Source organism: Lemur catta, chromosome 1, assembly GCF_020740605.2.
Source record: "Lemur catta isolate mLemCat1 chromosome 1, mLemCat1.pri, whole genome shotgun sequence".
In the NCBI taxonomy this organism is placed as follows: domain Eukaryota; kingdom Metazoa; phylum Chordata; class Mammalia; order Primates; family Lemuridae; genus Lemur; species Lemur catta.
The window spans coordinates 44,901,729-44,927,148 of record NC_059128.1 but is presented as its reverse complement, the minus strand read 5'-3'; the positions used below and the strand labels follow the sequence as shown (position 1 = coordinate 44,927,148).

The 25,420-nt window shown below is 35.2% G+C and overlaps 2 protein-coding genes across 3 annotated transcripts in view; both read right to left on the bottom strand.

Moving 5' to 3' along the window:
- Nucleotides 1–481: 481 nt before the first annotated feature.
- Nucleotides 482–6,733, bottom strand: VCPKMT (valosin containing protein lysine methyltransferase). 2 transcript variants are annotated; one of them, XM_045567658.1, is made up of 6 exons: nt 6,425–6,733; nt 6,218–6,328; nt 5,988–6,060; nt 4,891–5,010; nt 4,061–4,165; nt 482–1,616 (listed from the first exon to the last, which is right to left on the bottom strand). In XM_045567658.1, exons 1-6 carry the CDS (start codon nt 6,688–6,690, stop codon nt 1,602–1,604), a joined length of 690 nt encoding a protein of 229 aa, XP_045423614.1. In that variant the 5' UTR covers nt 6,691–6,733; the 3' UTR covers nt 482–1,601. The 2 variants fall into 2 exon arrangements, with proteins under 2 accessions (XP_045423614.1, XP_045423622.1); XM_045567666.1 differs by lacking the exon at nt 5,988–6,060 and having other exon boundaries at nt 6,229–6,328; nt 6,425–6,724.
- A 595-nt stretch (nt 6,734–7,328) lies between these two features.
- SOS2 (SOS Ras/Rho guanine nucleotide exchange factor 2) overlaps nt 7,329–25,420 on the bottom strand; it is an 80,485-nt gene continuing 62,393 nt past the window's right edge. The window contains exons 17-23 of the mRNA XM_045567644.1: nt 24,293–24,410; nt 22,248–22,420; nt 18,903–19,019; nt 17,412–17,673; nt 16,840–16,881; nt 9,924–10,033; nt 7,329–9,058 (exon numbers count right to left, since the gene is read on the bottom strand). Of these exons, the coding sequence (XP_045423600.1) occupies nt 8,549–9,058; nt 9,924–10,033; nt 16,840–16,881; nt 17,412–17,673; nt 18,903–19,019; nt 22,248–22,420; nt 24,293–24,410 (1,332 nt within the window). The 3' untranslated portion in view covers nt 7,329–8,548. The remainder of the gene's footprint in view (nt 9,059–9,923; nt 10,034–16,839; nt 16,882–17,411; nt 17,674–18,902; nt 19,020–22,247; nt 22,421–24,292; nt 24,411–25,420) is intronic.

The following is a 25,420-nucleotide window of genomic DNA, read 5'->3' as shown; positions in this document are numbered from 1 at the left end:
AGCCCGGGTAACAAAGTGAGACTCTGTCTCAAAAAAAAAAAAAAAAAAAAAAAAAATTGGAGGAGGGTGAAAAGGCATCCAAGGAATCTGGGTGGACTACTATTAATGTAATTGGTCAATGTCAAATTTATTTTTACAAGTTCCATATTACGAAACAAACCAGCAAAGTGGTCATTTGTCCTAAGATCTCACTAATAATAGCTAGTAGTATCTGTAACTAACAAAGGATCACACATTTAGGTTACACTAAGTGGTTGGTAAACTGCTCATGAAATGCTAAGGGCAGTATGAACAAACTATTTTGAATAAGAACAGCAAAGCAAACTAAAGATTGAAGTAAGCCTGAAACAAAAGAACTGTTTTCTTGACTTTGACCCTTAATGTCTTTACTATAAGGCTACTTTTGCTCGTTCTGGAAAGTAGTCACCTGCTTTAGATGTTCATTTTCTTCAAAGCTATTTATGAAACATTCACAAAGTCACAGGGTCTCAAAAACAATGTTTATTTTACTAATAACACATAAAATGTGCCATCTAGCACCAATGTCTGTAAATATCAGAATTCCATCCGGTAACTACCCTTTGGAACTGTTATGACTAAAGTCCTTGACAGATTAGTCTACATGAGCAGATAATTATCATGATGACATAAAATGGAGATGACACAGAATAAAAATTCATTTGATAAATGTATATAGAACTACATTTGTTGTTATTCAAAAAACCTTTCACTATTTCACGTAAACAAGTTAATATTAGTGTTTCTTAGCCAGATTTTCCTGGAAGACATACATGAGGAAAAGTACATAGGCCACATAAACACTTAAGACTGAAATTGGGTTTTCTGCTCTCCATTATCAAATGAAAAATTTTGTAAAGATACCTTTTGTTTCACCAATCTTCTGATTTATCTTCTTAGCAACTCACTACAATATAATTTACTATTTAAATCACATAGATACGTATGGAGGAGGAAAAGAATAAAACTTTGGCCAATATAAATATACAAGACTATATTCCAGCTTTTTTTTTTAAAGTAAAAGAATATTTAAGTATTAAAGATAGTTTTTTAAAAATGAAGTAGAAGATACATGATAAAAACTATTGTGTAATTATGTAAATAAATGAAAACCACCTTTTAAATTTACCTATTTTGAAGACGAACTAAGATTTACTGGTTTGAACTGAAAACATTATTATATAATAATATCTCTCTCTAGAAACTTATTTCTAGTTTCCTGAAAATATCTGTAGTTTCATGAAGTCAACTATGCTGCTTCACTATTTATTTTTGGCAGACTTTAGCCTAACCTCAACACCAATTTTTATTTAAGTAACTGATTCCCAACGTTTCTTTTAAGCAGAACATGATGCTGATTGAGCTAAGTAACCTAAGTTGATTTCAGGCCCATTGGCAGATAAGCAGGCAGGCATTTTTCCATATTGCAGGCAGCCCATGGTGGTTGTCATCTATATATTGGATCTCTAGGGACATGCTGGAAAAATCTGTGAACACAATCTTCCCATGCTGTATTCACATGCTCCATTCACATCTTTAGCTTACCCAGGTTGTTAGAGGCTTGGGTAAGATGACTAAAGGTTTCACGATGCAAATTTCTATAAGAAAAAAATGGAAACTTACAAGATTGATTTTTTATTACCAGTTAAGTATTTACTGGATACTTAATACCAGGTAATATGCCTAGTAGTGGCCAAAATGCAATTAAAGTGAACAACCATGCATAATGTTTAGAGATGGTTTTTAGCTGACACCTAAATAAAACACAAGAAACCAAAGGAAAAAAATGAATGTACTGGACATTAATAATTAAAAAATTTGTGCTTCAAAAGAACCCACACAATGGGAGAAAGTATTTGCAAATCATGTATCTGGTGTCTAGTATCTAGAATATATAAAGAACTCTTACAAATCAAAAGTACAAAGACAAATAACTCAATTTAAAAATGGGCCAAGTATTTCCTCAAATACATGAAAAGGTACCCAACATTATTAGTCATTAGGGAAATGAAAATAAAAAACCACAATGAGATACTATCTCACACTGAGATGGCTATAAGCAAAAAGACAGAAAATAACAAGTATTGGTAAAGATGTGGAGAAACTGGAACGCTCATACATTGCTGGTAGGAATGTAAAATGGTATAATAGCTTTGGAATACAGTTTGGCAATTTCTCAAAAAGTTAAACAGAGTTCCCATATAACCTAGCAATTCTACTCTAGGTATTAATATATATCCAACAGATTTGAAAACATATGTTCACACAAAATCTTCTATATGAATAGCAGTATTATTCATCATAGCCAGAAAGTGAAGCAACTGAAATGACATAAAGTATGAGATATCCATACAAAGGAATATTATTCACCCATAAAGTGCTAATGCATCCTACAACATGGATGAGGATGGAGAACACTGTGCTAAGTAAAAGCCAGACACAAGAGGCCACACAGTATGTGATTCTACATACATGACATGTGCACAATAGGCAAATCCAAAGACAGAGATTAGTGGTTGCCAGCAGATGGGGGGGACAGTGGAGAGTGCGTGGACAGGGGCAGGGACTAGGAGGTGACTGTTAATAGGCATGGGGTATCTTTTTGGGGTGATGAAAATGTTTAAAATTCAGAAAGTGTTCATGGTTTGCACAATTATGTAAATATACTAGAAAACACCAAATTGTACATTTTTAAAGGGTAAATTTTATGGTATGTGAATATCTATGTTTAAAAAAGAAACAGTTCTTTGCAAAAAAAGCTTTTATATTCAAGAAACTAAAAATCTTTATGCCTCAAAAAAATTCTACTTTTAAAACAACACAATAGCTTCAGCTAACACTAGATACCTTAAGGCACAAAACATAAATTTTTCTTTGTCTCTCCAGCACCATGCCACATTAGTTGATCTGAATTACTAATCCCATTGACCCCCATTTTTCCTTAGACTGTAATACCTCTTGTTCCCTAAAACTGTAAGTTATAGTTGCTTTTAGCTAGAATTCACATAATCAGAATACTTCATCATGAACAAATTCATTCAAAGCAAAGATAACAGAAACAAGTGGGGGCTTATTAAATTTAGCATCCTTAACTCATAAAATTCATCATGCCTTACATTTGATACATATACAGAAGGAGCTGGGGATACAAAAATGCATGATACAATTCTTCCCTTATTTCTACAGGCTCAAAATATAAGTGTCACAGAGGCAACTTATATAAAATGTGATTGTTATACCAGGTAAAGGAAGCACCAAAAAAAGGAGAACCTACATAAATTCTACTTAATTAGGTGCACTTTCTCTTTAATGGACAGATCTGTTTGTTTTTTTTTTTGAGACAGAGTCTCACTCTGTTGCCTGCGCTAGAGTGCCATGGTGTCAGCCTAGCTCACAGCAACCTCAAACTCCTGGGCTCAAGCAATCCTACTGCCTCAGCCTCCCGAGTAGCTGGGATTACAGGCATGTGCCACCATGCCCGGCTAATTTTTTCTATATATTTTTAGTTGTCCAGATAATTTCTTTCTATTTTTAGCAGAGACGGGGTCTCGCTCTTGCTCAGGCTGGTCTCGAACTCCTGAGCTCAAACAATCCTCCCTCCTCAGCCTCCCAGAGTGCTAGGATTACAGGCGTGAGCCACCCAGTCTGGCCAGATCTGCTTTTTATTATATTTTACTTTGTTTAAAAATTTTTGAATGATTGGAAAAAGTTCACAAAGTTTAGAACTGGCACTTTAAAATGTCACAGAGATAAAAGAAACATATAAATAACTAAGTCACTTGCCTGAGGTAATGCCCAATTAAAAAGGTATATAAATTACAGCTGGAAAGGACCTTTAAAAAAGCAGCCTGCCTTATTTTAGAGCAAGAATCCAAGGCAACATAGAATAAGTGATCTTAATACCGAGAGTTAGTAACTGAGTCCAGTGAATCCTCATAGCTGTTTCTCCACATCAAAATCAAGGCCTACAACATACATAAGCTCCAGAGACAGTGGCAGGTTGATGAAACCTCCTCAGAGTATGAACTGTGAATGTATTTACCGATTTTTTCTTTCTGATGTATATAATATGAATATCTTCACTTCGAAACTCTTCATCATGTTTTTCCAAAGGAATTTTTTCAAAGTCAAAGTCTAGTTGAAGCAGCTATAAATTTAAAAGAGATATACTTCAAATTCAGTAAGAACTGACTTGTGGTGATAGAAGTCAGATGGTGGTTACCTTTGGAGGAGTATTGACTGAGAAGGGGCCATGTGGGAGCCTTCTGCGATTCTGAAAATGTTCTATATCTTTATGCTAGGTAGTAGTTAGTAACTTGGGTGTATACACATGAAAAATTGAGCAGAGCACTTGATATATGTGCATTTTACATGTTTTATCCCAATAAAAACTGTTTAACAATAAAAAATTTTCATTATACTTAGTTCCAAAAGTTCACTAACATTTCATTCTTCATATTCAAAAAAACCATAAAAATAAAAAAGCATTTTAGCATATATTATCTGAGGCAGTCATATACCTGCTTTCTCATTAAACCAAAGTAGTCCTTTCAGCACACAAAATTGAAGGGCCAATTTACCCTCAAAAGGGATCACTCAATATCCGATGGATTTCTGCCCATAAAAAGGGTTTGGATAATCACTAGAAGGGTGAAAGACACTAAAACTCCTAAGTACTGCTTTTGTAACTTCTAACTATTTCAAAATAAAAAATTTAAAAATGATAATAGAATGGTGGGCTGTGAACAATCCTCTCCTTGGGTTCATACAAGCAGAATGTTTTCTCCACCCAAAATTCCCAAAATATATTTGAACAGAGTCACATGCTGCCTTCCTGAAGAGTAATTACTATACAGATAATACAGTACTTACCTCAAAATATTTTTTTTCGATTTCTGGATTTTTTCCCATTGTTCGTTGTTCATAACAACATATGATACAAGTCTCAGATCCACTGAGATCTTTTAGGGTTTTCAGCAATGGCTCCAAAGACTATTCAAAAAGAATATATTATTTGTTTATGACTTAAAAATTTTCTACTTTAAAAGGGGGTTGAGGAGATGGAGGGGTAATTATAATTCTCCTACAACTTATCCATCTCTGAATCAATCCAACAAAGTCCATGTAATTAAAGCTCTATAACTAATGATTGGTAAACTCCTCTTACTAATCAATCGTATTGATTTCAGTTTCCAGAAAAGGAATTCAAGTGACTGCATGTTCCCATGGGAAATCAAATGGAATAGACTTTACTCTTAAAAGTTTAGTTTTATTTAACCTAATTTAACTTGAGATTTAAACAATCAACAATCTACCCTACAAAAGTCTGACGCTAACTTTAACATGGGTTGGCTCAACGCTCATTATTATTAATTTTTTTTAAATAGAGACGGGGCCTCGCTCTTGCTCAGGCTGGTCTCGAACTCCTGAGCTCAAATAATCTGCCCGCCTCGGCCTCCCAAGTGCTAGGATTACAGGCGTGAGCCACCGCGCCCGGCCAGTGCTCATTATTTAAAAAACTGATTGATGCCCACAACACTAAATAAACTGATATTTAAAGAAAAATCATTCCAAGTCTAATAAACCTTGCACAGAACAATGAATTCTTTACAATGCAATTTCATTCTCAGTATAACGGTCAACATGTTAACTACAAACAGCTAAGAAAAAAAAGATCATCTTGGCTTTTCGTAACAGATCTAAATGGAAAAATCCTTGAAAATTTTTACAGAAGCTTCTAGTAAAATGCATATGCCCTTTTCTCAACACGCTTCACAGGCCTGTGTGTTAACCATGAGTGTGTATATACATAATCCCTGGTGACTTTTATCTTCTCTTTACTGCATCATCAACTATAAGACAAACATCTCCAATTCAGAGATGTTAAAATGTGAAGACGCGTGTCTTTTAGAATCCGTGAAATACGGTTCATCTTCTAAAGGAAGAGATTTCACTCACTGAGTACTTACCTCCTCATAGTATATGCAGTCGGCCATCAGTATGTAATCTGGTGGAGAAGGAAAGTCTTCTATTTCTTCCCCCCTTAAAAATGACAAGTATTTTAACTGTTGCTTAATAATTTAAAATATTCTTGTTTTATAAACAAGAACTGGAAAGTCCCCTTCCATGCTTTTAATGAAACGCAATTTAAAGCAAACTATAAATCGACATCTTGAAACAAGCTGAAAGCCATACAAACCATTTCAGTACCTTGGCTTGAACAGAACCGGTGACAAGATGTTTGTTCATATTAATATTCATCTTCAGCAAGTCTTGCAATTCCTCAAGATCGGTGACTACAACATCTGCCCTATAAAATAACGTCGACTGAGGTGTAGGCAGAGCGTGGAAAGCCCATAATCTGAGTTTCCCAGCAATGAGGAACCCCCCTCTCGCCATCTCTTACCCTAGGGTAGCGGCCATGAGCCCCACGGCCCCTGTGCCCGAACCCAGCTCCAGCACCGACCGCCGGCTCAGCGCGTGGGTCCCGTCGCCGGAAAACCCGGGCGTTTCCAAGTACTTAGAAAGGACAATGGCAGCATCCCAAACAACGCAACCCACGCCGCCGGAGACGTGTTGCTGTAGCCGTAGCACCGTGCCATCCCGCTTCTCCAAAACTCGCACAAAGCTCCGCAGTGGATCCTCCAACGAGGACTCCGGAGTAGCAGCCATCGCTGCCCAGCAACGGCAGGCGGCGCGCGCAGTGGCGTCATATCCACGCGCACGGCCCCGCGGCCCCGCCTCCCGAGGGGCCCACACCTCCCCGCGGCCGGGTTGGTGCCACGGCGCGTGCGCGAGTTAACAAAGGCCGGACTGCAGCATTACTTGGGCGTGGCCGAGCGGTGGGGCAGCTGCTTCCGCTACACGCTTGGCCGTGTCTCTCTGCCGTAAGTGGCACGTTTGGCTTAGCAAACAAGTAGTTTAAATCACTTTACCAGACAAAGCGAGTATATCTGCTCTTTAAAAAACAAAGCCAACCTCAGAGTGTTTTTACTTAGTTGGAGACAGATTCACACAGTTATTGGCCTTAAATCCAGGCTATTTCTAAGATCCTACCAACGATGTCTATACTCCTCCCTCCTCAAGAATTTCCTACAATGCTCCTAGTTTTTCGTATGAATGCATAGAAATAGTTGCTGGAAGCTTGCCGCTTGTGTTTAACAGTGAAGACAAAGTTATCCCTCTAAAATTAACGTCACTTAAACTCTTTGGGATTATGTAATTTAAATCACTATTTAAAATAATGTTTATCTACAGGATTCAACAATCTCCCCCTTTGTTCCTTATAATGAAAACACATGTTTGAAAAGTTTTAAAAATTAAGACTGGGGTGATTTATTAATCTTGTTAAGAACTCTGATACAAAGCACAGTAAAAGGCCACAGACCAGTAAATAGACAACGTGGCTTTTGGCTACTTTACAACTGCTGCTACGACACTATCAGCAAAACATGCTTTCATTACTTTGAACGAAGGCGTCCAAATGGCAAATAAAAGTTTTACTCACTTCTCTGATTAAAAAGTTTAATAAAGCTTTAAGTATTTTCTGGTTTAAATATTACCAATCTAAAAAAAAAAGATTTTTAAAAAATTTCAGTTAACATGAGATTTATAGAGAAAGTACTAGGTTTTGAAGGCAAGGCAGCTGGTTCCTATGCCATAAGAATTTCCTCTGATTTTATGAATTAGTAAAGTAGCAGATTGTATTATAGGCCTCAAGTCACTTAAATTTATATAGGTTATTAGCAGTATCTTTAAATATACAATATAAACAAAACTGTACATACATGGCATATTAACTTTGCTTTCCAAAACAATAGGCAATTCATTAGCTAAAGACACCGTAGTCTGCAAATACAAAAGGCACATCTGAATGAGATACATGCCCTTTTTTCTTCCATAATTGGGTTATGTAGTCTTTGTTTACATTTTGACAAAATATTTAATAATAAACAGTGCTTTCTATTATTTTCATTCTACTTTTCATTTTTGTCTTCAGCAGCAAATACTGGCATTTAAGACATGGCATTAAAGAGTTTAAGAACAGTTGGTGTTATTCACAATTCTCCTAGATGTAAAAACTATAAGTAAAAACTATAAGATGGTCAAAGAGGTTTAAAAATCAGTAACACCATACACCCTCTCCATTTGTGTAAATTCACTGCCTTAAAAAGGCATCTATTACTCAAATTTGAAAAATTCCACAAAAGCACTATCCCCTTTCAGTGCAATCAATGTCACTTTAAACCATATTTTAGCAGAGTCTACAGTGCAAAATATAAATTCTTTATACTGGCCTTTTGGCAGCACTGAGGATCCAAGACAAGGCAATGCTACTGATCACCTGAGGATAATGGTGAAGGACTTTTGTATTTTTATTTTTCCAATTTTTAAAAGCTTATTTGATCAGTAGCATTTTTGTAAAAGCATTATTTGTAAAAAGTACTAAAATACTATGCCTTTTCTTTAATAAATTAAAAAAAAACTTTACAAATACCATTCCAGTGTCAATGACTACATATGGCTAAGGTCATTGAGGAGTTTCTGCATTTTCTAGCAAAGGCAGTCTATACAATGGGGGGTGCGAAAGCTCCCGTTTGTAAGTCTTTGGTGGCAGTTTTGGTAGGTGAGGGCTTGAATTCTGCCTTGGTGGAACAGGGGGAGCTGGAGGATGAGCAAGATTATTATGACTAGAACTGAGCACATAGCATCGTCGTGGTACCCTTGGAGAGGGTGTGCTAGGAGGAGTGCTTGGCGAGTTTGGACACGTACTAACATCTCTGAACCAGTCTGGATCTCTGTGAAGATGTCCCATTGGAGGTGGCTGAAGATTAAATGGACAATTTATAAAGTGTTCTGGAGGACGAAGGGGAACCGGTGGAGGAGTATCAGGAAGAGGATCTCTTGGAGGTGGTGGAGGTGGACTATGCAGAGGCCCATCAAATGCACCAGTAGGAACAGGAACTCTGGGTTTTACTTTTGGAGGAGGAGGCTGTCTCGGTGGAATAGCAGGAGGGTCATCATCAGATTTCATATTTCCCTCAAAAAAAAAAATAATTAAACCATACCTCTATTCTCTTGAAAATTTTGTAATATAAAATTTTAAAAGATTGAAAAATTCTCATGTGTCAAGTTAAATCCAGAGGCTCAAAGTAGATTAATTTGGTTTAATTATCAGATTTATGAGTGAATTACTCCCAATTTAATTCAGGGCTCAGTTTAATATTCTATATATGAGGTATTTTAATGGAAATGTTAGAACATAAAGCCTTGGGTTATCTTGCTTTGTGTATACATTTCAGAAATTATGTATTTTAATTATAATAATAGGTAAGTAAATTATAATAATATATAGCTTTGTAGACATGAAAAGACATGATGTCAAGAGGACTTTAATGTCCAGCTTCTGCTTACTGAGCATCTACTTCTACTTTCCCCAATGAGGCCCACAGTAGTAGATCTCAAAAGTGTGACCCAGAGACCACCATCATCAGCACCAGTAGGGAACCTGTTAGAAAAGCAGATTCTTGGACCCCACCCTAGACCTACTGAATCAGAAACTCTGGGGGAGGGGCTGAGCAATCGCCTTTCAGGTAATTCTGATACACCCTTAAATTTCAGAAGCACTGGTTGAAAGTTTGAAGAATACCGCAAATACTATCAAATTTCTTTCCATCTGTACCAGAAAGAAAATGTACTTCTGTGAATCTGCCCAGCCTCTTTTTCAGAAAAGGTTTTCATGAGGATTAAACAACTACTGAAAGTATTCTCAAATATAACCCAAATGTTGAAAAACCATAAAGGGTAGCCAAAGTATAATTGACAGACTCTTTATAAGACTGAACACTATTTTGAAGATTTACAACTTTCACTAAGTTGAAAGAAACCTAAGTCCTGTTGACTACCTTGGAATTCGAAGCATCATGATCAAACTTTTTTCGAGGAGGAAGAGGAGGAGGAATCAGTGGCTCATCACTTAGTTTATGTAAATTACCACACGAACTGAAGAAAGACTCTGAGGGAAGAAAAGACTAGTTTAACCACAATTCACAGTGTAATTATAAAACAAAACTTCATCACAACTTGTGATCACTTCTGCTGTGGCATTTGTCAAACTGCATTGTCTATTATATAGCTGCCTGTTGGTTTATCTATCTTCCTCATTAAACGATAAACTTTCTGAGGGCAGTGTGTGTTTATTTTTGTATTTCTAACATCCAGCACAGTGCCTGCTATATGGTAGGTACTATAACTAAATGAAGGCATACAATTAAAATTGATCATGAAATTCTGCTCCCTGAGAAGCCTTTTAAAAATGTAAACAAAACAAAATAAAAACAAAACAAAACGTGTGAATACACTAAAAACCTCCAGAGAAAGATCATCCTAATCAGAGAACAGAGATGTATTTTTGAAGCAGCTACAACCAGGTACATTACTACACAGGTGATAAAACCTCCATATAGGAGACCATAAAGTAGTGTTGTATCACATCACTTTCTCCTTGCAAGTCTCTCATTAATAACATACATGTTATATAAGTACATTAAAGGAAATTTATAAAATAATAAAATATTAGAGGGAAATTACCCCTAAACAGGTCAACCAGACATAGAATAAAAACTATTTTCATTTTCTTTGTATTTTTAATACGATTAAAAAAAAATCTGTAATATGGTCTAACTCCCCATTTGATATCTCTCTATAGACACACAGTTATTATAAAGGCAATAATCAGGTCTTATTTGTCATTATACTGAGATTGGGTACATAGAAGCTAGTTGGGAAAGAAGCCGATGAGTTTAATTTTAAACATTCTAAGTGAAATGCTTATGGGATGTCCAAGTAGAGATGACAAACTAATTATTCCATGTGAAAAATTGCTGTCCTGATCATGCGACTCTGCAGTTACCTCTGAGGGTCCTCTGGCTCAGGGCCATACAACAGGTATGCCTATGAGGTGTTGGCAGATGATGTGGAGAGGTTAGGCAGAGCATTACCTGCTGTAGATGTGCCCAGCATCCTTTACCCTGTCTTTGGGAGAACTCCTTAGTGGTGGTGAATCCATACCATTTGGTTTAGTCAGCTAATGCTGCCCAGTGCACCTCAATTCCAGCTCAGAAGTGGGCATGCAACTCACTTTCTTAACATGATCAGATTTTTATCTACCTCTCTTTCACGCATGCAGCCATGCACTTCAACTTCAAGGAAAGCGGACCTAACCCCTTGACTCAGAGGAAAAGGCCTGATTAGCAAAAATCAATCAGAGTAATCCCATTCCTTTAGCCAGAGAGATTGGTTTAACTGTATGTATGTGACTTAATTCAGAAAGAGTAAAACTTGAAAGATTTTCTGGGGGCTACTGAAAAGGAAGTTCCTTATTCTTTTGGAAAAGCACTCAGTCATTCTCTGCATCTCCGTACCTCTCTTTCTCTATTACTTGACTGAACAAAGACCCAAATAACCTTTACTGCTCTTGCAAGCACTCTTAGGACCTTGAGGGACAACAGCCTTAGATAAACCAGATAATCTGGACAAAACAATGAAGAGTCAAAAAGAACCCCAGTTTTTAATAACATCATTGAGCCACTGAATCAACCAGTCTTAAAGCAGCCTTTCTCTAGACTTCCAATTATGTCAGAATGTTTTCTTATTGTTTAAGCCAGTCTTAGATGGTAATAGACACACTCATGAAAGCAGAAGATATCTGAATGATGACGGGGCAGCTGTGAGAGTTTTTGAATGTGGATCTGACTCTCAAGTCACCACTGAATCACTATGTTATATTTCTCCATAGTAAGCACTCAATAACCCTGGCTGAAGTGTGAATACAATTTTATTTTCTATCAAGAGCATTTCCCTAAAAGATTACAGTTTTCATAAACATTTTAAACAGCTGAAGTATTCCAAACTAGTGAATGTAGGATAATTTACTAAACCACTTCTGTAATGTTACTTAGCTATCTAAGTCACTTTCAATTTTCTGCCATTCACTCATCCATCCATTCATTCAACAATTAGTTATTGGGCATCTGCCAGGCACTGTTCAAAGCACCAGCAATATAAGAGTGAACAAAAACAGGCAAAAATTCATGTTCTTTTAGAGCTTTAATTATAGGCTAGGGACAGAGAATAGATAATTAAGCAAAAGTATAATAGCTATAAATTATAAGAAAAATATTAGGTTGGGAAGGGGTATAAAAAGAGTTCTGGAAAGGGAGCAATTAGGGTGATTAGAGAAGGCCTAAGGTAACACTGAGCAAAATCCTGATAGAGGCAAGGGAGCAGGCCAGAGGTCAAATGGGTGAAGAGCATTATGAGCAGGAGTGACAGGGGCAGAAGCCCTGACACAATGTATCTTATTGTGTTCAGGAGGCAGAGTAGCTATAGCAGTGTAAGTGAGGGGAGAGAATGGTAAAATAGGAAGTCTGATAGATCAAAGGCAGCCAGACGTGTAGGGCCTTGTGGGTCCTGTGAAGGAACTTTGACTTTTACTCTGAGTGAGACAGAAAGTCACTGGATGGCTTTAAGCACGGGCGAGATAAGGTCTAGCTTACATTATAAAAGGATCATTCTGGCTGCTCTACTGAAAACATACTGAAGTGAGGAAAATGAGAAGTTATGATGCTACTATAATTACACCCCTTCCCAACCTAATACTTCTTCTTATAATTTATACCTATTATACTTTTTACTTTTACTTAAGAGATTATTGTGGCTTGGACCAGCATGGCAGCAGTAGAGATGGTGATAGATGGTTAGATTCTGGATATATTTTGAGGGTTATCAAGATTTGTTGATACGTCACATTTGGGTGTGAAAAAAAGAAAGAATGAAAAGATACCCCCAATATTTCTGGTCTAAATAAGTGGATGGTTGAAATTAGAATTAAGATGAGGAAGCAGTGAAAGAAACAACTTTGTAGGGGATGATAAGAAGCTCAATTTTGGAGAAGCTAAGTTTGAGATTTCTTTCTATTAGACATCTAGATAGAGATGTCAAATGGGTCAGTGAATATACGAGTCTGGAAGTCAGAAGAAAGGTTCTGGCTAGAGATATAAACTTGGGAATTATCATCATATAAATGATATGAGACTGAATGAGATAACCAAGTAACTGAGGAAATAAAGAGGTCCAGGGACTGAGTCCAGGGGCCTTTCAATATTAATAGTTTAGGAAGATGATGAGGAATCAGCAAGAGAGACCAAGGAGCTACAAGTGAAGTAGGATAAAAACCAAGAGAGTGGATGAACAATATGATCTTCATATGACTTTCTCCAAAATATTTTTTTGGTAGTTTGTATTACTAAAGGAAGAGACTTTGTCTTTCTTGTTTGCCACTGAACCCCTAGCACTTTGCAGAGTAGCTGGTACAAACTAAGTATTCAATCTTCTGTTCAATCAGTAATATCAAAGGGTGTGAACACTTTTATGGTTTGGTATGTTATTTTCAGATTGCTTTCCAAAAGGGTCATATTAATACACCAATTTACATGGGATAAGTAATGTGCTTTTAACAGAGGATTGCTCATACTAAGAAGAAAACTAATTTAAAACACTAAAATGGCAACTTAGTACTGTGTAACTAAAATTTCTCAGATTTCTAGTGATGCTGAACACTTACCTATCTATGTTTCTTTACAAGATGTATTTCCTTTGATGCTAACTATCTATCTCTGCATGTCCATTGTGGATGGATTCTTGCTGTTTTTCTCATTTTGTCTGAACACTTTTCATGCTTACTATAAATATTTTATTTCTTTCTTTGGGGATTCATTTAAGGATATTCAGAATTTTATGCAGTTAGTCTCAATATTTTCTATTAAGTTTCAAAACATAAAATTTTCTTATCATATGGAAAATGTACTATCATTCAAAAATAATGTTTATGATTCCTGGCTCTAAAATGGCACAGTGTTACAGGCTGAACTGTTTCCCTCCCAAAAGACATACTGAAGTACTAACACCTGGGTACCTGTGATTGTGACCTTATTTGGCATATGGTCTTTGCCGATGTAATCAAGTTAGGATGAAGTCATTAAAGTGGCCCATAATCCAATATGACATGCTAGTGTCTCTTCCTATAAGAAGAGAAAAAGAGACACACAGGGAGAAGATAGCCATGTGACAAGGCAGGCAGAGATTGAAGTAATGCATCTACAAATTAATGGATACCAAGAATTGCCAGCAAACACCAGAAGCTATTAATAGAAGAGGCAAGGAAGGATTCTCCTTTCCAAGTTTCAGAGTGAGCATGGCCCTGCCAACACCTTGATTTTGGATTCCTAACCTCCAGAACTGTGAGACAAAGTTTTTGCTCTTTTAAGCTACTCAGTTTGTGCTGCTCTGTTATAGCAATACTAAGAAACTAACACACATATTAAAAATATTTCCACCACAGAACAACAATAAGAAACATACACAAACTCAATAAAACGAGGAAATATGTGAAGCTTTAATTTATGAAGGTGGACTATAATGCACATGAAGGAGACAAATGGAGGAAGATGAAACCCAGATGTCTGTAGACCGTGATATTGACAAGCAGCAGATAACTGGCCCCATAGAACCAAAGGAAGGCTTAGGAACTAAAGGCACTTGGTATAGTGGAAGATATGGACATGAAAACAGAAGAGCTGGTTAAGTCTGGATAAGTCTGGACCAGAACCCCAATCTCCTCTCCCCCACTTAGTGAGGCCAGGCAACTACCTCATTCCCACCTTTGCAGGAGCCTATGGGTTTTATTTCTGGAGAATCTAAACCCCAGACTTAGGACACTAGTCTATGTTGAAAACACAGATATTCATATTACATGTTGAGACTCTCCCAGGCAGAGGAGTCAAAGATCCTTCTTTAGAGAGACTAAATATGCCTAGAAAAAAAGACTTATAGATTCTGACTGACATTTAGGGATTTCCTAACTAAAAATATTCCCACCATTCCATCACTCTACAGTGAAACCCACAAGTCAACAAACTCTGCCCATGGACATAGCACTTCCCTTCAGTTTTCCTCTCGCTCTAAAATATGAACAGAAAGGATATCAGACAAGAAAGGAAAGCCTCCAATATGAAAGACAAGAGACTACAACTAATAGTAGAGAGGAGGTTAGAAAAGAGTCAACACCAAAAATAAAAATTCTTTTTCAAAAGTTGTATAATTATCCATCACCTCAAATACTTGTCATTTCTTTGTGGTGAGATCATTTAACACACTGACTACCACACTAGAAAAAAAGTTTTTTTCCTTAGGGCCACTATATTTTATTATGAAAATAGAATAAAAAATTTGAAAACAAACAATCTTTTTTAACTTAATGAAATATTTGTTATTTTTTTCTGTGCCTGAGTTATATGCAACTTGAAAAATAGTTCGTGCAGCATCCAAAGTGAAGAGATGTGAGTTACACACGCTTCACAAGGGCCTGGGCTCAAAACTAGTGTGAGTTGAATACAACTCACAGGGCAGTTAATCCGTTAAAGTCCTCTCTTTTATCTATTTTGAAATATACATTACTATTAGCTATAGTTACCATGCTATGCAATAGAACATCAGAACTTATTCCTCCTAACTGAAACTTTGTACCCATTGACCAAAGTCTCCCCTTTTCCTGTCTACTTTAGCCTCTGGATATGCTAAGTAGCCTGATTTGATCATTCAAATGTACATGTATACAATGTGTTGAAATTGAAACATCACATTGTACCCCATAAATATACACAGTTATTATCTGTCAATTAAAAATAAAACTTGGCTGGTCATGGTGGCTCATGCCTATGATCCCAGCACTTTGGGAGGCAGAGGCAGGAGGATCACTTGAGGCCAGGAGTTTGAGACCAGCCTGAACAACATAGTAAGACTCTGTCTCTACAAAAAAATTTAAAAATTAGCCAGGCATCTTGGTGTACATGTGTAGTCCCAGCTAAAGAGGCTAAGGCAGGAGTATCACCTGAGCCCAAAATTTCAAGGTTGCAGTGAGCTATGATTGTGCCACACTGCACTCCAGCCTAAGCAACAAAGTGTGACCCCGGTCTCTTACAAAAACTTTGAAAAATACTACAATTAATATCTTAAGAGAGATAAAAGACAATGCATCCATGAAACCAGAATAGGATACTCATAAAAAAGGTATGCTTAAAGGGAACCAAAGAGAATTCTTAGAAATTCAAAATCATTACAATCTAAGCTACTTGATCAGGGGGAAAAAATAATTAAAAAAAAAACAAAAAAGAAATATAAGAGTTAGAAGATAAAGTGAGGAAATCTTCCAGAAAACAGAGCAAGAAAACAAAGAGATGGACAATAGGAGATAAAAGGAGGATCCACCTAGGATCTATAAGATAAGGAAAAGAAGCTCCAAAAAAGGGATCAGAGAACATGGTGGGGAAAAAATTATTACCCAAAGAATACAAAGAACATTTTCTAGAAATCAAACACATGAATCTCTAAATTTAAAGGGCTCATTAAGTAGACAGCAAAATGACAGAAAAAATATCCACATGAAATTACTATTCATTCTGTGCCAAGAAACGTGCTAGGTATTGTTCTACATAATTATTTTGTTTGATCCTTAACAAGTTTAGAGATGGTAAGTAATTTGTTCAAGGTCATATAGCCCCTAGAATGTAGATCATAAAATGATGAAATAAACTATAGTAAAGTTTAAACAGTACACAGTTGTAAGCAAATAATTCAATTTACTTACAACTTTTCTTATTCTTTAAATGTTGCTAAAACCCAACATACCCAAATATAAATTTAATCAACCAGATTATTATCTTTACAGTCATTTCATTAGAATCTGCTTATAGTCTTACTTACTTGAATGTGGCAAGAGCACTGGAGCAAAGATGCTATTGCTGCCTATTGGAGTAAGAAAAATTAAATTAAAAAGATGGTAACATGTATGATTTTATTCTTTAAATGTCTGCATAAAGCAACATCTAATACACACACAGCACAGAATTTTATCACCATCTTTTGCCATGTCAGTTTTTAAAAAAATGAACTCAGAATTCTTTGTACCTAGAATGTTTTTCCCTTCTTAGTATAAGTGGTTCCCTCTCTATCACAGTCCCTTTTTAAACTTCAGTTACAGAACTTATTTACTTGTTTCCTTACTCATTGTCTATTGCTCCCTTTAGAGTGGTAGTGGAGCCCAAAAGGCACTAAATAAATCTTTGCTGAATGAATTAAATAGAAGATAATATGTATAAACAATGCACAAATGATGCTTTACTCCCTTGTATTAATCACTGTTTTCACATTTACATGTCACTTTTCACACTAATATGTTCTGCAAAGGATTCTATAGTTCTCTAAGTAAAAAGATGAGAAGAATTATCTTGAAACACAAGATTCCTTTTTTGCTAAATGGTAAAATCAACACTTACCACACGAACTGTTGAGATCCACATCTAAAAACACACTAAGGTCTGAAGAAGCAGATACTGGTGGAGTAGATGGTGTATTTGGAGAGGTTGGTGCTGACACTGTTGATTCCAGCTCAGTTTCAGCAATCCGACTAAAGCTTATTTTACATGGTTCTCTTTCTAATGGCGTTGGATGACCTCGTAAAGTACCTGAGGTAGAGCCATGTCGGCCTGTGTTAGGCCTTATTCCAGGAGATTTTAGGGAGAAAGTTGACTTCCTAGGCTAGGAAAAGCAAACACATCTAACATCACTAGTTTGCATGTATAGCACTTTGTTTTTATGGCTAAGAGCTACCTTAGTAATTCTTAAGCATACAGTTAAGAGTGCAATAAAAACCCCAATCTGCAAGGTCAGCCTGTAGCATTCTAGTAGAAACTTCCAGATTTGACTGGCTTAATTTTAAGGTGGACTTGAATATAAGTAAATTTCTTTTCATAACTGCAGAAATAAAATTCTTAAAAATCTGTGTAAAAATCCACTTTTTGCTCCTAAACCATTTGACTTCTCTTTCAAATCATTTATACCAATTTTAAAAACATTTACTGGAAACGTAATTTATGCAACATATTATGCTATATGCTTCAGAAATTTTTTAAAAATCCTTTTTCCCCCTTTCTTTATACTAAATGATCAACCTCTACAACAGGGCTTTAAAAGTCTTTGGAGAAAATTGCTATCATTGTCTCCCACCCTCACCTCTGGCCTATTTTTAAAATTACAGTAGCAGTAAGCTAATGAAAATGCACAGAACTCATATGTAGAAAACTTGAGTTAAAATCTCAACTGTGCCAATATTTAGCTATGTGGCCCTGAAAAAGTTAGTTAATCCCTTTGAACCTCTGATTTTCATTTGTAAATGAGGATAAGATCCATGTATACCATACAATTGTTGTGAAAATGATATAACATAAAACCACCTAACTTATTGTTTTGTCCAAAGTTGGTGTATTTGTTTTGCTTAATTTTCAGCTACTTAGAATTAGGCTTCCATTCTACTACCTCTGTTGCCACTGAAAACCCCCTGAGTAACCAGGAAACATTGTATCAAATGCCACTGAGAGAGGCAGGTTCTAGTGGCAACCATGGATCTTGGGGCCCTAATGGCAGAAGTCATGGTCAAGCCAGAAGAACCATAATACATTTGCTTACTCTTTCCCAGGTCTTTTCATTTCCTTTCATATCCAGCTACCTGTTCAGTTCTCACTTTCTCACCTTTTTGTCTTATTCTAGCAGGGCCCAAGTGGACAGATAAATAAGTGTACTAAGGTAAAGTTTAAACTAGATTTTATCAAAAGGTTGACATTTTCTCCCATGATATGTATAATTTTAGAAATAGTATCATACTATAAACAAAATACTTAGAAACAGCTAATTTTAAGAGGTTGTTAAACATTGAAAATAATATTACTTTTAAAAACACAACAATTTTTCCAAAATTGTAATGGACTTACAAATCGAGGTGGCTGTTTGCAGTTTCGGGGTTCGATTTCTAGTGATTTATTGAACAAATAATCTGTAAACTCTTTTTCAGATGCACTTCCCATAGGGTTAAGGTTTTCAAAGAATCTCTAGAATTAAACAAATACCATAAGTATATACTTTAGATCTTATTAAAAATTTTTTTGAAAATTATTTCATGATTTTACTACTAAAAAATTATCAGCAAATTAAGAGATCACAATGTCTGAAAAGTTCACAAGGATTGCTTATTCCAGTCTCTCTAGTTCTGAGTAAGATTGTATAATTTCTGTGGAAGTTATACTCTAGTCTTAAAGTTCTATTAAGATGAAATTTTCATTTATTACCATTGTAATGGCTCAGTAGTTAGCATCACTTATCCCTTAGTAAACTTGATTCCTACTTACTGGCTGATGATCATTATAACAAATTAATTCATTATAACAAATGATCAACCAGTAAGCTACCAAAAGTGTTTAGAAAAAAATTATAGTTATAATCCACAATGACAATTTGATAATCATTAAAAAAAAGTGGAAATACATAGGACTAAGGTCTTTTTCTTAAATTTTTCTTTCTTTTTTTTTTTTGAGGGATGGGGTCTTGCTATGTTGCCTAGGCTGCAGTGCAGTGGCCATTCAAAGGTGCAATCATAGCATATTGCAGCCTCAAAGTCCTGGCTTAAGCAATCCTCCCACCTCAGCCACCACACCCACCTTGGACTGGACTAAGGTCTATTTAAAAGTAATTTCTGGCTAGAACCAGTGGCTCATGACCCTAATCCCAGTACTTTGGGAGGCTGAGGTGGAAGGATTGCTTGAGGCCTGGAGTTCGAGACCAGTCTGTGCAACATAGTGAGAGCCCACCTCTTAAAAAAAAACAACAAAAAACTAATTTCAAGAACAATTATAAACTTAAACTTACCTGTACTGACCTCTAGTATAAAAAATACTTTTATAAAAAAAATTTCATCTTTATCAAAAAATATTTTCTAAGCTTAAAGTTTTCAAGTAACAATTTTAGATGATTTAGTAGTATCAAAAAAAGACAGAAGAAAAAGAAACAGTAATCTCACTAGCCAGAGATCTCACTATTTACATTTAATTATTAGAATATCTTTCAATGATTTTACTGTGTGTAAATATATGCATGTATATACATATTGAAATTTTTTCTGTAAAACTAGGTAGGATAACACCACAGTTATTTTTAATCTTTTTAAAGTTTATATTCAATTAATTTTTTCCATGTGGTTTACTTATTTTATAAAATACAAATTTTAACTCTATAGTATTTCATCTGATGAATGTTCCAGAATTTACTCCACTAACCTCCATATAGTTAGTTTATCCATATAGGTACTTTCTAATTCTTTGCTATTGTAATAATAATAATTGCTATTATTAGCTCCTTGTATATTTTTCTGTACATTTCTTATGATTTCCTTGAGAAAAATCCTTAGAAGCAAATTACTGAATTTAGCTTTATTTAATTTTGAAGTAGTTTAAAAGCATATATAGGCCGGACGCGGTGGCTCACACCTGTAATCCTAGCACTCTCGGAGGCCGAGGCGGGAGGATCGCTTGAAGTCAGGAGTTCAAGACCAGCCTGAGCAAAAGCGAGACCCCGTCTCTACTAAAAATAGAAAGAAGTGATTTGGACAGCCAAAAATATATATAGAAAAAAATTAGCTGGGCATGGTGGCACATGCCTGTAGTCCCAGCTACTAGGGAGGCTGAGGCAGAAGGATTGCTTAAGCCCAGGAGTTTGAGGTTGCTTGTGAGCTAGGCTGACACCACAGCACTCTAGCCAGGCCAAAAGAGCGAGACTCTGTCTCAAGAAAAAACAAAAAAAGTATATATAAAAATAAATACTGGGTTTTAGCTCTAGCAGTAGGCAGAATGAGCTTTAAAATTTCTAATATAAAATTCTTCCTGTTTTTCAGGTATTCTGCCAATTTCAAGAAAATTATTAATGTATCTCCTTTAACAATATTGAAATAATATGTTCTTATATTCATGTTAGCTAAATTAAATCATATGAGCCAATAATAATTAAAGGATTTTAGAAAGCTATAATAACAGTACTCTTGATTTTCTCATCCTTTGCTCTATTTTTAAATACTATTTAGCTTGGTTAACTATGGTTTGAAAAGTGAATAGCTATTTTGTCTACATTTTAAACCTATTTTGACTCAATCAAAAAGAAGGCATTTCCCCCTCAAAATGCTTTAAATGATGATAGGAAGCCTAGACTAGACCACAAAAACCTGTTAGCAGATATGTTTCTGAGATATGAATGATAAAAGTACTATTTCAAGTATACCCAACTACAATGTAATATTATTTCTGTGGAAAAATATATTGTGAACTCTAATCTGGGCTTCAAGAATACATTTCTTTAGGTTTGTGAAGCTCCACACCATAGAGGATGGGCCTGATGGTGAGGAGATGGAATGAAATAGGTGACCACTGGTAGCTTATCAGCATTTTTTTAAAAGCAAGTATCTGCCTACATTTTAATAAATGGTGTGGTTTAAATGTGGTTTAAATCATCCTTTCTTAGGACTTTAGGGTACTGTTTTGAACTGGGAACAAAGAACAGTTACTATCTCATAATTTAGGAGGATGGGAGTAATTTTCACTGAACATGCCCAACCTACAGACTATGTCTAAAAGTTTAGCACAATTTTTAATGTGAGAGGTGAACTTACTTTGGTAGATAGTTATAATGTGTTCTCAATTTCATATAATACAATAACACCCATTTAACATAAAAGTAGTATCATAATTTACTCTAATTCAGAAGGTATCCCACAATTTATGGTGCTACAGAATCAATACTATACACCTGCTGCTCAAAATTGAATATAAGTTGATAGAATATTTCAAAAATCATCTTCTGCTATGCATACATACTACTTTCCCAACCCTTCCTCTATTTAAACAGTTTTCTTATGAAGAGATGAATTATTCAATTTTATACTGGCACACATAAAACATCTAAAATTACTATCAATCAAATCTAGTAGTGGATTTTCTTTTTACTGCATGAACATCGGAAAGCTTCTTCCATTCTACTTTTTCAATTCTCTTTTTGGAAGTGTTGCTGGAACCAGCTACACAAAGAAGCGATACTTTCAAGAAAAAGTATTTAATATTAACAACTGCAGGCAGTTAGTGTAGAATATCTAATATTTAGCACTGCTATCTACTAATTATTAACTCATTGTATTATTTTCATAGCAAAATAAATAGCATGATATGTGATGATATTTCTTAGAGATCACACAGGATTTAACATGTTCTTTTTTAAAGATAAGCAAAGAAAATATTTACCCTTATTTCTGGTTCTATCCGTAAACAGTAAGGCTGATTCTGATACTGCTGAATTTCTCCAGTAATTTCAGCCACTTTCCTCCTCTTACTGAAATTGATCAAATCTTTCCCTTTCTTTTTTAAAAAATCATTATTTCCTTCTTCAGTCTTCAGAATATTTGTTAAATATATTCCTAGCAAACAAAAAAAAGTATTTAAAGTTATTTTTAAATTGGTTATTTAATTATTTGGGAAAACAACTGATTTAGTAAAGTTGAAAGATACCCTCCTATATTACTCAGCAGCTGTACTTCTAAAACGTTCATAAGTCTCTGATAGACAATCATTAATTTTCCATTAAGAATTTTTGGCCGGGTGCAGTGGCTCACGCCTGTAATCCTCGCACTCTGGGAGGCAGAGGCAGAAAGATCATTTGAGCTCAAGAGTTCGAGACCAGACTGAGCAAGAGCGAGACCCTGTCTCTACTAAAAATAGAAAGAAATTAGCTGGACAACTAAAAATATACATAGAAAAAATTAGCCGGGCATGGTGGGGCATGCTTGTGGGGCAGCCTCAGGAGGCTGAGGCAGAAGGATTGCTTGAGCCCAGGAGTTTGAGGTTGCTGTGAGCTAGATTGACGCCACAGCACTCTAGCCCGGGCAACGAAGTGAGACTCTTGTCTCAAAAAAAAAAAAAAGGAATTTTTTATAAGGGGAAGAATTTTAAAGGAAAAAGAAATGGCAAATTAAGCTCTTCTAAACACAATTTCACAAAGTCTAAATTGTATTAAATGTATTCCAACCAAATGTTTTAATATTTGATGATAAATATTTAATACCAATGATCTTACACGATTTTGATCAATAAATTAATTTTTAAGCCAAATTTTGGTTAATAAGACTACAGACATAACCTAATTCTCTGTTTTCTCAGAGCTCGTAATTTAGATAGAAAAATAATTATTTCTCACTCTTAGACAATAAAAAAGTTTTTGGTCACTTTTTTATGCATAATCACTGATTCATTTTAATTGGTGGTTCTCAACTGAGGTCAGTTTTGTCCGCCAGGGAATATTTGGGAATGTCCAGAGACATTTTTAGTTATCATAATTTAGGGGGTACTACTGGCATGTAGTGAATAGAGGCCAGGACACTGCTAAACATCCTACAATGCACGACAGACCCTCAAAATAAAGAATTATTTGACCAAAAATATCAGTAGCATTGAGGTTGAGAAACCTTGATTTAAGGCATTCAATTTCAATAGTATTTAAGAAAAGTTTCCTTTATAAAATTCTGCTTAATATAATACATAAAAATGTTTTAGTTCTAAATTTAAAAATCACTTAAAAGTCTTTAATAAATTAAAGAGAAAACAAACACTGTCGATGTGACTTAGATATAATAGTTACCATTTATTTCACAAGTACCTACTATATGATAGACTTTATATTAGGTAGCATAGACAAAATATTTTTAATCCTTAATTACAACAACTCTGTGAGGTATTATCATAATCTTCATTTTATAGATAAGGAAATAAAGAGTTTAAGTTTTATTTATCAATACAGACAGCTACTAAAAGTAGATGAACTCAGATATAAAATAAAGACAACCTGCCTCTAGAGAATGGCCCCTCTTGGCTATAACATACTTGTCATCAAAAGATATCCATATTTAGAGACCTAAAAAAAAAATTGATCTCAAGGAGGTAGTGAATAGAATGGTGGCTACTAGAGATTGGTAAGGGTGGTGGGAAGGGGTAAAGAAGAGGTGTTGGTGAAGGGGTAATTCTGTTAAATAAAAGGAAAAAGTTCTAGTGTTCAATAGTGCAATACAGCAACTATAGTTAACAATAATTTATTATATTTCAGAATAGCTAGAAGTTTTCAAATGTTCCCAACATAAAGCGGTGATAAATGTTTTAGGTGAATCATGTCCCAATTACCCTCATTTGATCATTATATGTTATATGCTTGTATCAAAATATAACATGTACTCCATGAATATGTATAATTATATAGCAATAAAAAATTTAAAAAAAGATATCCATATTTAGTAACTCACCAAAAAAAGGCACACAAGGTGGATTAATTGACTTAAGTTTTACTAAGTATTTTTTAAAGTGATCTTGACTCAGTTCCACAGCTTCATCCAAAATTCTCCGTTTTCTTTCTTGCAATGCCTTTAAAATATATAAATTGAATATAATGTTTTATAATTCAATCATATTTTATGAATGCAGAGCTTTAAATTTTATAAAATTTTGCAAATTATTTGGAAAACAATTTTTTGAGATGAGTGGTATTCCTTTGTGCACTTGCTTGAAATGATCTGTCCTCTCTTTGTCTATAAATATAAAACCTGTTTTAGGTATACTATGTTCGTGGCTGAAAAGATTTCTTACTATAAAAATGTCAGTTTTTTTCTAATATAAATTAAAGGATTAAGCAATAAAAAAAATTCTTCTTCAGAATCTTGTTAGTTATAACTTTCATTAACCAGGGCTTCAAGTTATAGCTGTAGGAGAGAAAAATTATAATCCCTCAGCATTCAAATATTTTCCACTCAAAGGTCTTTTGGGGCTAAGGGTAGGGTTTTGGTAAGGGGAAGTAAACTGTGGGAGGGCAAAAAGACAAACAAAAATTGAGTAAATGAAATAAACACAAGCATTTCTTTTATATTTCATTATTAGATTTTCTTATTGAAAGTTATCTTAATTTTAACCTGATAAAGTGCATGCGCGCGCGCGCGCGCGCGCGCGCGCGCGCGCGCGCACACACACACACACACACACACACACACACACACACACACACTCTCCACAGCAAACATTATATTTGATGGACACCACTGAATGCATTTCCTTTAAGTTAAGGAAAAAGTAAAGGTGAGAGCATCTTAGCTTTTATTCAATACTACACAGAAGCTAGCATAGATAAGAAAAAGAAACAAAGGACTAGCAATTGAAAAGAAAAAATCTGTCACTATTCACAGAGAATATGATTGTCCATGAAGAAATTCCAATAAATCTACATATAGAATGTTAATGAGAGAATTTAGCAATCTTGCTATTTATAAAATCAATAGACAAAATCAATTGCACTTCTAGATATAAATAAAGAAAACGTGATTTTTAAAAATATTCTAATATAAATTTAACGAAAGACGTGTAAGGTTGCTGTCAAAAAATCA

Excerpts from the sequence above, each read along its gene's own strand:
- VCPKMT (XM_045567658.1), bottom strand. The coding sequence starts at position 6,690 with ATGGCTGCTACTCCGGAGTCCTCGTTGGAGGATCCACTGCGGAGCTTT. Across the intron at positions 5,011-5,987 it reads ACTGCATATACTATGAGGAG|TCTTTGGAGCCATTGCTGAA; the intron begins GTAAGTACTCAG and ends CTTTTTGAATAG. Across the intron at positions 4,166-4,890 it reads TCGAAAAAAAATATTTTGAG|CTGCTTCAACTAGACTTTGA; the intron begins GTAAGTACTGTA and ends TTAAATTTATAG.